The sequence below is a fragment of the Squalius cephalus genome, assembly GCF_949319135.1.
Source record: "Squalius cephalus genome assembly, chromosome: 15".
Taxonomy (NCBI): Eukaryota; Metazoa; Chordata; class Actinopteri; order Cypriniformes; family Leuciscidae; genus Squalius; species Squalius cephalus.
This window is the reverse complement of record NC_137136.1, coordinates 15,598,348-15,610,847: the sequence shown is the minus strand read 5'-3', so window position 1 is coordinate 15,610,847 and position 12,500 is coordinate 15,598,348. Positions and strand designations below refer to the sequence as shown.

General features: G+C 38.9%; 2 protein-coding genes across 3 annotated transcripts in view; one reads left to right on the top strand and one right to left on the bottom strand.

Moving 5' to 3' along the window:
* stx17 (syntaxin 17) overlaps positions 1-9,310 on the top strand; it is a 19,823-nt gene extending 10,513 nt beyond the window's left edge. Inside the window, exons 7-9 of the mRNA XM_079894746.1 lie at positions 2,362-2,448; positions 4,173-4,389; positions 9,144-9,310. Of these exons, the coding sequence (XP_079750872.1) occupies positions 2,362-2,448; positions 4,173-4,389; positions 9,144-9,232 (393 nt within the window). The 3' untranslated portion in view covers positions 9,233-9,310. The remainder of the gene's footprint in view (positions 1-2,361; positions 2,449-4,172; positions 4,390-9,143) is intronic.
* Positions 9,311-9,620: 310 nt separating this feature from the next.
* The window catches only part of erp44 (endoplasmic reticulum protein 44), a 14,825-nt gene continuing 11,945 nt past the window's right edge, over positions 9,621-12,500 (bottom strand). For both annotated transcript variants that reach the window (XM_079894744.1, XM_079894745.1), the window contains exons 9-11: positions 11,835-11,976; positions 11,110-11,212; positions 9,621-9,976 (exon numbers count right to left, since the gene is read on the bottom strand). In XM_079894744.1, coding sequence (XP_079750870.1) covers positions 9,872-9,976; positions 11,110-11,212; positions 11,835-11,976 — 350 coding nt within the window. In that variant the 3' untranslated portion in view covers positions 9,621-9,871. The remainder of the gene's footprint in view (positions 9,977-11,109; positions 11,213-11,834; positions 11,977-12,500) is intronic.

Genomic DNA, 12,500 nt, shown 5'->3' with positions numbered 1-12,500 from the left:
AGCCTATATTACTTTTTATGTATTAAATTCAGGAAATTGGTGAATGAAAAATGTATTAAAATTAAGATACAAATAATACAAAACGAAATTCGTTTTAAAGAAAGGCTTTGTGCTTTCTGTTTTGAGTTCTCTGTGAAAGTTTGAAAGTCTTTTAGTGCCGCTTTCAGAGCGCGCGTCCATAATGGAGAACTGTCACGTGATATTGTTTTTTCCTCATAAATGCAAACACGAAAAATAAAAGACAAAAGACTTTTTTAAAAAGACAAACCATCAATTTTTGGAAGAAAATGGATGGATTTATAGCGTTTTGAGGAAAAAAAGGCGTTTTGGGGAAAAAATGGATGGAATTATAGTGTTCTGAAAATTTTTTTTTTTTACTTTGAATTATCATCATCAACAATATTGTTTGATTTAATAATCACTGTTGCAAGAGGTGCCTAGTTCCATTTTTTTTTTTTATTGTTTTATTTTGTAAGTGGAAAAAGTAGGGGCTACCTCAGATTCTGTTTAGTTAGCTCCTTTATTGTTTTTTCTATAGCCTACAATAATAGGTCAAATGCAGCAAGTCAAAAGACCAACTGGACCTTCTTTGCCAGTTTGCATACATTTCTTTGAAGGATGGCAAAAATATCGTCTGAATATCGATATCGAGATATTGGAAAAAAATATTGAGATATTCATTTTTGTCAATATCTCCCACCCCTAATTATGCATAGTTACATCCTACCCTAACCCTATAGTAAGTACAGTAAGTTAATTAATATTACTCAGTACTTAAATATATAAGTACACACTGTAACAATGACACCTTAAAATAATGTGTAACCATTTATATTCATATACACTTTTAATGTATTGTATTGCATATATGGTCTAAAACAAAAAGGCTAAATGAATTACTTAGAATATTTATTCTTATAAAAATCTTGTCATTAACAGGGAAAACCTTATGCAACTCTAACAAATGTATATTTTCCACATATATTTGTGTGTCTGTATATACACTCACCTAAAGGATTATTAGGAACACCTGTTCAATTTCTCATTAATGCAATTATCTAATCAACCAATCACATGGCCGTTGCTTCAATGCATTTAGGGGTGTGGTCCTGGTCAAGACAATCTCATGAACTCCAAACTGAATGTCAGAATGGGAAAGAAAGGTGATTTAAGCAATTTTGAGCGTGGCATGGTTGTTGGTGCCAGACGGGCCGGTCTGAGTATTTCACAATCTGCTCAGTTACTGGGATTTTCACGCACAACCATTTCTAGGGTTTACAAAGAATGGTGCGAAAAGGGAAAAACATCCAGTATGCGGCAGTCCTGTGGGCGAAAATGCCTTGTTGATGCTAGAGGTCAGAGGAGAATGGGCCGACTGATTCAAGCTGATAGAAGAGCAACTTTGACTGAAATAACCACTCGTTACAACCGAGGTATGCAGCAAAGCATTTGTGAATCCACAACACGCACAACCTTGAGGCGGATGGGCTACAACAGCAGAAGACCCCACCGGGTACCACTCATCTCCACTACAAATAGGAAAAAGAGGCTACAATTTGCACGAGCTCACCAAAATTGGACAGTTGAAGACTGGAAAAATGTTGCCTGGTCTGATGAGTCTCAATTTCTGTTGAGACATTCAGATGATAGAGTCAGAATTTGGCGTAAACACTATGAGAACATGGATCCATCATGCCTTGTTACCACTGTGCAGGCTGGTGTAATGGTGTGAGGGATCTTTTCTTGGCACACTTTAGGCCCCTTAGTGCCAATTGGGCATTGTTTAAATGCCACGGCCTACCTGAGCATTGTTTCTGACCATGTCCATCCCTTTATGACCACCATGTACCCATCCTCTGATGGCTACTTCCAGCAGGATAATGCACCATGTCACAAAGCTCGAATCATTTCAAATTGGTTTCTTGAACATGACAATGAGTTCACTGTACTAAAATGGCCCCCACAGTCACCAGGTCTCAACCCAATAGAGCATATTTGGGATGTGGTGGAACAGGAGCTTCGTGCCCTGGATGTGCATCCCACAAATCTCCATCAACTGCAAGATGCTATCCTATCAATATGGGCCAACATTTCTAAAGAATGCTTTCAGCACCTTGTTGAATCAATGCCACGTAGAATTAAGGCAGTTCTGAAGGCGAAAGGGGGTCAAACACAGTATTAGTATGGTGTTCCTAATAATCCTTTAGGGGAGTGTATAATCTTGATTAAATCGTACAAAAAGATTTGTCCATTTATCAACTACTCATATTCATATATCTTTTAGACTGTATCGTTTAGACTGTTTAGGGAGTTTGTATGTGTGTATGTGGACAGTCTGTAACTTGCGTCTTTCTGTCTTAGGCTCAGCAGGAGAAGATTGACAGCATTGAGGCGAATGTTAGCATAGCAGCTGCTAATGTGGAGGAGGGGACCCAGAGCCTAGGGAAGGTAAGGGGAGAGGAGACACTCCTGCTAGGGGATCGATTCCACTCTACCCCCCTGCTTCTCTCGGCCTACCCCACCATCAGCCTATTGATCCACCTCAGAGCGCAAGGAAACCACAATTAAGAGAGAGAGAGAGAGAGGTGGCGATGGTGGCGGAAGGCACGGAATGGAGAGGGATCGATGTGTGTTGGTCGGCCCCTCACAGGGAGTCGATGTGTGTGTGTGAGCGCATGGAAGTCGAAAGAGTGTAAAAGAGAGTCTATAAACAGCATTCAAGTTCCTGCTGGGGGTTCGATACATATACACACACATACACACTCTGCGGAGTGCCAACTTTTGACAGAAAAAGCAAGGGGAAGGGTGAAGCATGGGCCGTGTGTGTTTGCGTGCAAACGTGGGGCTTGTATGTGTTTTATTGATCGAGTCTCAATTGAAATGTTTCTCTTTTTTGGAGTTGAGAGATAATGCAGTTCTATTGAGCTCTTAGTCTGATGCCCGTGTAGAAAGTCGACCCACCTCTGTGACTGATGAAAAGGACAGGGGGTGGTCAACACACATACACACACACTGCTAAAGACATATATTCTGCTGACACACACACACACACACACACACACACACACACACACACACACACACACACACACACACACACACACACACACACACACACACACACAGTCCTTAAAGTGCTGGCTCAGGCGGATCCAAATAACAGGAGTTGCTTCCTCAATCTCTCTCTCTCCAAGCATAATTAACTGCTCAGTTAACCCTGCCTTGTGAAGATGATTAGATGACAGAGAACGAGAGCATGAGAAAGGGTGAAAGAGAGATGAGAAGAGAGGGAAGGTGGCATTTGATGGACGACCCTGCCTTTAAAGTTTACATATCTTCACTGAAATTAAATTGTGTGTGCGTGTGCCGGGAGGCTTGATTCACTGCGCTAATTAAAGAATAATCTGGTTAAAGGAGTTTTTCTTTTTACCTGATATCAATTCATTTACCAGGTTTGGTTTGATCTGCACACGTCCAATTTCATCGTGGCTTTTTTTTTTTCAGATCTCTGATTAATATTGTGCGCGTGTTTACATACGACTGGATATGTTACTGTTTGGATGGAAACTAGACATGAAAGACTTTATAATTGTATGGTTATCAGGAAAACAGCACATGAAAAGTGTGTTAGTTCAAACACTGTTTTGGGATACTGATGCCGCCTAAATGATTCATTTCTCACCTGTCTGATGCTTCCCTGCACATAGCATGTAGGTTAATGACATGAGGCTCTTTTTTTCTATAGTAGTTTATTCAGAAATACGTAAAAATGCAATTTATAATCATTTGTATGACTTTAACCAAAGACCATTAACCAATGACTTTAATACACCTCTTTTAGGTTCATTAGTGTTTTTTAGGTGAACAGTGAAAATGTCAGGATGATATTTGTCCCGATATCAGATATCATAATGAAGAAAAAAAAAAAAGGCTTGACTGCTTAATAATATTTGAAAATTTAAATATGCAGGCATATGTATAAAAAATTGAATTATACTGTAGTGAGGATAATCAATAATAATGATAATAATAGATATTATTAAAAAATGTAATATTAATAATTGTATATAGAGAGGATAATAATAATAATATATTATTACAACAGATTTTTCCTTTATTGTGGACACTCTCATTGACTCATGTATACGTTGTATTATGCTCTTTCTCTGCAGGCGGCCCGTTTGAAGCTGGCGGTTTTGCCCGTGGCGGGTGCGGTGGTGGGGGGAGTGCTAGGGGGTCCGCTGGGACTCTTAGCAGGATTTAAAGTGGCGGGGGTCGCCGCTGCAGTGGGGGGTGGACTGCTTGGTTTCGCCGGGGGCAACATTATCCAACGAAAGAGGAACGAAAAAATCGACCTGCAGCTACAACAACTTAAGAGCAACAACAACAGTAAGAACGACACTCAGTGACACACTCAAGCACAGTTGTTTTTGTTGAGGAGGCCACGAGACGGCGGAGTTGCCGACCCACGCTCGTTCTGAAATAAACACCAGACGCTCAACGAACATACATAATAACCACAACTGCAGAATAACTCCTACATGCAGTGCAAAAACCTGCACATGAGATGTGCTACACAAAGTGGACCTGCTAATTTTCCGTTTGCCTTAATCCATCATTCGTTGCTATGCCAAAGCATATAAGGCCTTCATCTGATCTTCTGCCAAACAGCTGATTGACCTTTGTAGCAGTCATGTGACTGTAGGTGTTAGAGATTATAGGTAATAAGTGATTGTTGTTTAAGGGTTTGTTATTTGACTTTTGTACAGCAAGATTTGTTATACATACTGAGGATTTGTAGTCGGTGACATAGTCCTGTTTATTACAGTTATGCAGGTTTTGATGTGCTTAATGTTACCGTTTACCACACAATTCCATTATAAACACTTAAAATGCACCTGTTCGGTTTTAACTATGATGGATTTCCTTTTAATTTTGTTAAGCGTGTTATGAGTAGATGTAAATGAAACATCAATGCTATGTAAAGTAAGGTTTGAGGGTATGAGAATGGAGGCAATGTGCAGTAGTGAGAAACTCAGTACACTATAATAAATAATAGTTACACATCATTATCATTGAGAAATTATGAAATTAAAATGAATGTCTAGTTACCATGAATACTTGTTTTGCCTTAACTAGCGATAGATTGTAATGAAACATGTCAGATATCTAATAATGTCTCAGCCTGCTTAAAATAAATACAATTTCAATGAATTGTGATAACACTTAATTGTAATGGTTAATCAATATACAAGTTAGATGATTGTTTAAATATAACACAGACAGAAGAGATCTTTATAGCAATATTTAAGCTGACTTGACTTGTAACTATACATATTTACAAGATAAGTTAAATTATAATTGCACATTGAGGAAGAGAATTGTTTGTGAAATGTTTTTCATGTATAATTTCTTATGGTCTTTCTTAGCAGTTAAAGGGATAGTTTACCCAAAAATGAAAATTCTGTCATAATTTACTCCCCCTCAAGTTGTTCCAATGCTGAATACATTTCTTTGTTCTGCTGAACACAAAAGAAGATATTTTGAAAAATGTTGGTCACATTGGCTTAAATACAATGGAAGTCAATGGTGCCCAATAACGGTTTGGTTATAAACATTCTTCAAAATATCTTCCTTTGTGTTCTGCAGAACAAAAGAAATGAATACAGATTTGAGGGTGAGTAAATAATAACAGAATTTTCATTTTTGGGTGAACTATCCCTTTAATACATGTGATGGAGGTACTTCTGATCAAAAACGCTCAGGTTTAGATAAAACACCCTTCTAAAGTGTGGCTGTTCTTGTATTTCGTGTGTCTTTCTGTGTGCCGCTGGGGTGGCTGATAGATTTGGGTGAGGTTTCCCTGTAAGGCTTTGATAACACAAGCCTCTGAGAGGCAAATCTAATACTGAAATCAATGCACTGTGAGAGACCTCCTTCAGCACAAACAACATTTGAATGTTATTTGATTACGGCCCCAAAGGACCAGCAGAAAAGAACAATAGCCTTTTATGGTTTATCGATCCTTATTTTACTTTCACTTGTCAAAAGCAAAGCGGAAAATAAAATATTGTCTGTTGTCAAACACTCGTTCAGTCCTTTTGCATTTGATGTGTGGCACTGACTTGTGCAAAATCGTGTATCAAAGTTAAAAAGCATGCAGTGCCTTTGGAAAGCTCAAAAAGCTGCAGTTATTTAAAAATCAACTTCTCGTTTTTGAAAAACAATGTTGAATCGGATTGTTTTTGTCCTGTTTTTGCTGCTGCCCCCGGTCTCACGCGTTTTTAGGGTGAGCAGGGGGATCCCCTCCCAAACACAGAGCCAGGTCTGAGACCCACACTGGCCCCCACGCCTTCCTCATAACACAACACACTGGACTTCCCCTACGAAGGGGCGAATGAACGTCTCCAACAGCACATGCAAGCCACCCTGTGCGTGATGCACAAGTGAGATAGCCCGAGTGCTGAGCTCTGCATGTGTTGGGCTGTGCTGTTCAGGGAGGGAAAGTCCCGTGCGACTGACCTGCACACAGCCGGAGTGTCAGACACATTGCACTTTCCATATTCTGTGCGTAGACACTCACTCACTTAAATGGAAAATATGGCAGGCCATCTGTGGTGCGCTGTGACGTAATCTCCATAGGTGTTGTGATGTCATGGGTTCCTGCTGTAGGTGGGAAGATGTTACATGACATCAGAGACCCTTTTTTTTGTGTCTCCTTTTAACACCCACTTCAGATCATTTCCATTTTACTATAAAGAAGTAACTGAAGTTAAAAGGAATCTTTGATGTCTGGTGATAAGGATGGCGGGGTGAAACCATAGTCACACTATGTCAGACAGCTTCCCTTTAAGTTAGAAACAGTTTATAGCTAGAAATAGTTGTAAATATTTCATAAAATTGTGTGGACAGTTCCAAGAGTTTTTATTCTGTCAGTTGAATATGCTCTATATTCAAAGCTGTTTCCCCCCACTTTTAAATACAACGTTTAATTTTGAGTAGCCTAAAATCTGTCTGCCGTTATAAAAACTTACTTTAAACTAAATATTTAACAATTAGGCGTATTAATTAATAAATGTTAGCTATAGGTAACATTCTCTGTTACTGAGCTGGTCACTAGGTTACTGTTATATTTTAGAGATAGGTCACCCAAAACTGAAAATTCAGTCGTCATTTACTCACCCTCCTTTGTGACTTTTAGTCTGTGGAACACACAGATTTTTTGAAGAATGTTTCAACTGTTTCTGTCCATTTAACAAAAGTCAATGGGGTCCAAAATAAAACATTGGATTGCATCATCTTTCAGTGTATGGACAAAAACACTGAGACATTTTTCAGTATATTTTATTTTATGTTAAGAAAAAAAAGTCATACAGGTTTGGAATGACATGAGTGTGAGTAAATGATAATACACTTTAAAAAATGAATCATAAAAATAAGTTGAGCAATATTCAAACTCATTTTTATCAAGTCAGTTTAATTTAAGTTGAAATGACTTAAATATCCAAGTTGATTGTACTGCATACACTCTTTTATGTTGGGTATGTGAGCCGTGTCAGTAACATTTGGATGATGCTGCCGCCCCACACTCTCAGGAAAAATAAAATAAAAAATTCAAACTTTTTACATTTAGCTTGTCACTGGGACAATAACAAGACACTAATATGGTTCCTTTTGGGGTCGAGAAGGTACAAAGGTGTAACTTTGAGGATACAGTGACAAGCTGTTGAACCCCTAAATGTAAAATTTCTGCACATTATTTTTGCATGCATATACTGGACAGTTTATGTGATTTGTTGACTTTGGGACATACACACTTCTTTACACTGAGATAATGACACATTTATGAAAACATGACTGATTAAATCAAGGCTTTTTGAGCAATTACATCTTTTGTGGCAGTCTCAGTTTCTTGATGTTATCTTGATGTTTTTCACCTCAGTTTAGTCATCTAAGTCTGACTGCCACCTTCTTGATTGGCCTATCTGTCTGAAGGGGTAGCCCGATGGAGTATTAAGTGCTCACAAGGCAATATTTTGTATTTGTGACATTTCTCCCCAATTTATTAGATCATGAGGACAGAAAATTGTGATTAAAATGCAAAATCCTTTAGGTCAAGAACCTTTAAAGTGCGAGTACACCCAGACACGAACATTCTGTCATTATTTACTCACCTTCATGTCATTCCAAACCTGTATGACTTTCTTTCTTCTATGGATTATAAAATATATTTTGAAGAGTGTTGGTAACAAAACATTTTCAGTTCCCATTGACTTCCGTTTTCAGTTCCCATTGACCAGATCAATGATAACCAAAACTGTTTGGTTACCAACAAAATGTGCATTAGCGTTCTGCAGAAGAAAGTAAGTAACAAGTTTGACATGATGTGAGGGTGAATAAATGACAGATTTTTCATTTTGGGTAAACTCTCCCTTAAAGATCAGCTTAAAGTCTTTGGGCTTTTTCACACTGCACTTAACCCCCGGGTTACTGTTGTTCTAAACGGTTAAAACCCTGGGTGAAGGAACATTTAGCTGGGTTAGCACCGCTTTTGGGATGTTAACCCCGCATTGCGGTGCCACGTGTGTGCAGTAATAAACAATGCAGTGTTAGAACGTTACGACTAGATGCTTAGCTACCGACAACCAAACGCATGCCTCGTGTTAAATATGCAAATAAGAACGCTAACCCAGGGTTTAGGAATGTAGTGTGAAACAGCATTAATGAACACCAAAGCCAGAATTAATAGTTAACCCAAGGTAAAAATGATGAGCAATGTGAAATGTGAAGCAAGACAACCCAGGATTCTGTTTACCCAGGGTTTACAACTATTTCAAGTGTGAAAATCCCAATTTTATTGACAGTAATGTAACACAGGAAGAGCCTTGTATACTTGCTGTGATTTTGGTTTGGTTCATTTTTTTAAATGAAATCTAATTTGCTTTCTAACTATTGTATTGCCTACTAACTTTTTACCTTTTATGAAATATCTTTTAATGTACATACGTAATGTGACCTAGGAAGAGCAAAAGTAGAAAAAAATGAATTACAACAGTGAAACATTTAATGAAACAGACAAAGTAGAATCTTGTAAAATGTTTTTTAATTTACTTTTCTTTTTTGGTTTCCTTGTCCCCTCTGAGATGACAGATTTACAAATAATCCTCAACCTTCTAACCCCGGCCCCCACATAACCCCGCCCCGGACCACTCCCCCTGATGGAATGGGATGATATGAGACTAGCCAGTCTGGATCTTAGCGAGCATGAATTTGAACAAGTCTGGAACGGTACAGTGCATATGAATACAGACTAATAAGCACATGTAACATACATGTGCTGTAACACACACACACACTCACTCACTCACTCAATCAATCACTCTCACACACACACACACACACACACTATGTTAAGGACTGGAGTGAAACACCACAGGTTGACTGCAGGTTTGTTCTTGGACTACATTTTCCCATGATTCCACTTGCCCGCATTTAAGATCCATAATAAACTCAATGTGCATTCTCAACAAAGAGGACCACCAATGTACCAATGTTTTCCTACAAAAAAGGGGACTAGGGTAGACAAAAATGTAGGGAAAAAAAAAAGAAAAAAAAAAGGGGGGGGGGGGAAATTAATTTTTAATTTAGACAAGACCCACAGAGCACAAACATATTTACAAGCTCCAAAAACAAATGTAAAAACGCTCCTCTTCATTCCCCACCCCAAAAAAAGCTCAGGGGTTCACCTTCTCACTTTTTTTTTTATCTAAAATAAAAATTATGAAAATAGACGTTGCACAGACAGCGGCAGTGTCAGGTTGGCACCAGCTGACTGCAGGGTTCTGGGTTGGGTCTCAATGCAGTTGTGACATCACAGCTCGTCCCGGTCCCTGAGGATGGTGTAACGCGTTTCACTGGGGGCCAATTTCTGGAAGGAGCTCTCTGGGGGATTACTGGCCACCTCTCTGTCCTCCGGCTGGAATACACACGCAGACAGGCAAATAAACAACCACAAATCACCTGTATCTGTAAAGCGACTGTTCACACAGTCATTATACCCGGACCACGGATAGATGGATGTGTTCCTGTGACGGATCGCTCTGCACAGAGGTCACGGGGTTCATTCTGCTGCGCACGCATTCAAATGTCAGCACGTACGTTTCATTCAGTCATGGCGTTAATTAATGTACGCCTGCATTAATTAGTCTAGATCAACACATTCTTTTCAGAGATTTTGACCAGGAAGTGTGCTGAACTCACAACCTGAGTAAAAGTGCCTGTCATAATGGGACACTTTAATCAGCGCAAAATTGTACAACACTGATTTTCAGCAAATGTCATGCACAAGCCAAACAGAGAAACTGATTATTAACTAACAGCGTAATGATGAGCTGTTGTGTACATTACAATATGTCATTTGTTTAGGGAAATGAGAAATTACAAGCATTGATACTGATATAAAGTGTAGTTTTACACTACCATTCAAAAGTTTGGAGTCAGTAAGTATATAGTGATATTAAAGACATTATATTGTTAAAAAATATTTCAAATAAATGTTCTTTTCAACATTCTAGTCATCATGTCATTCTGAAAATCATGGTTTCCACAAAAAAGAAGTAATGAGACAACATTTGAAGAGGATCAAAAAAGTTCAAAGATAAGAAGGGCAATTTTTCATGTATAACTTTGATGAAAGGTTTTGATCCACTTCAAATGTTGACTACTGTAATAAGTAATTAAGCAGCACAATTGTTTCTCAATATTGATAATGAGAAATGTTTCCGGAGACCCAAATCATCATATTAGAATGATTTCTGAAAGATCATGTGACACTGAAGACTGGAGTAATGATGCTGAAAATTCAGCTTTGCCATTAGAGAAATAAAATAAAAAAATGAATTTGTATTAGTAAAGTTTTTTTTGGGGAAAAGACCCCCAATTTTGTTTCCATGATCAATCACTGCCCTCTTATCCAAGTTAATCTCAGCACATTCCTAGTAAAAACCTTTTTTCCCCCCCTTCTTTTTTTTTTTAATATGATGACACCCAACTCAAATCCGTGTTGTAAATCAAAAGCACACCCATGCAGCGGCTGTGGTGAACTCTGACCTGTCCTGGAGTGCTGTCTGTGGGGTCTGGGCCATGATGGAACTCTCTGTGTAACTTTCCTGAGTGCAGGTCCAATACAAACTGCCTCAGCTTTCCTGGAACCCTGTTCATACACGCAAGGCATCATAAAACAGTCCAAAAAAACAAACAACAAAAAAACCCAAGCAGCATCATTGATTTAATGAGTGATAAGACCCTGAGAGGGACGACAGTCTCCAAAACCACAGCATTTTAACAAGATAATGACATCATCTGTACTGCCCCAGACGCCACGGACCCCCTGGAAAATCAGCTGTATCAAAGACTGATGGGAGGCAGGCTGATAAGGCCCTTATTGGATAATAGGATATGCAGAGTGCTTAATAAAATAAGGCATGTGCTGAATTATGATGCTTTCTGTCATATGCGGCCTCTGGTGTCATAAATAATTGTGATGTTGTAATAAAGTAGTAATAACATGGTTATGAACCTATGAAAACTAAGCTCCTACGTTCACACACATTACAGCTATCAGTCAGGTGTCGCTAAATTAATTGGCGTAACTGGCTGTGAGATGAAGCCCAAAGCCCGTTCTCTATCACTCTCTTTTTTTGAGCGTGTGCTGCTGTGGGGCCGAGTCTATAATCGTCGTATAATTGCTAGGTGTCTGGAACAAGAGATAACCTGCAGGGAGGAGGCTGAAATAATCTCTGCATTAAAGACGCAGGGACAAGTGCAATACTTACGCAAGGTCGCTGAACTCTGGGAAGACATACATGTGGCGGAAACTATCGATGGCAATTACGGGGCAGTCAGCGGGGGTCTTCTGAATGTGCAGTAAAGGGTGCCGGAACTTATCACAATCTGCGTGAAGAAAATTTATAGAACCTGCGAGAGAGTAAGCGAGAGCCAAGGTCAATTTAGATGTTAAAACCTTGTGAGCTGATCATTTTTGCCCATCAAAAGGAGATTTGGATTAGGATTGTGCAAACCTCACTAGTTGGTGGGTTATCTGAACGACTAATTGATTAGTCAATTAGGCGATCACATTGGATGTGTTCTTGCATTCAAAAATGGCTAGGCAAAGCACAATAGAACGGAACACAGCTTGAAACGTTTGAACCATCCTGGGCTGCGTTTCCCAAAAGCACCATAAGCCTAAGTAGATCATAGATACGATTGCTGCCACTGGTCTCTATGATCTACTTAGGCTTACATTGCTTTTGAGATGCTATGTCTAAAGGCCTGTTCACACCAATACAAACGTCTATGCAATTTATCGGTTCAGACCGATGTGTAAAAATCAATAAAAAGATGAAATTACTCGCTGACTTTTTAGAAGCATTTCTGCTCGTCACAGAGAAAGTGAAACAATATTTACATTTCAAACAGAATGTAAATGATTAACTTAA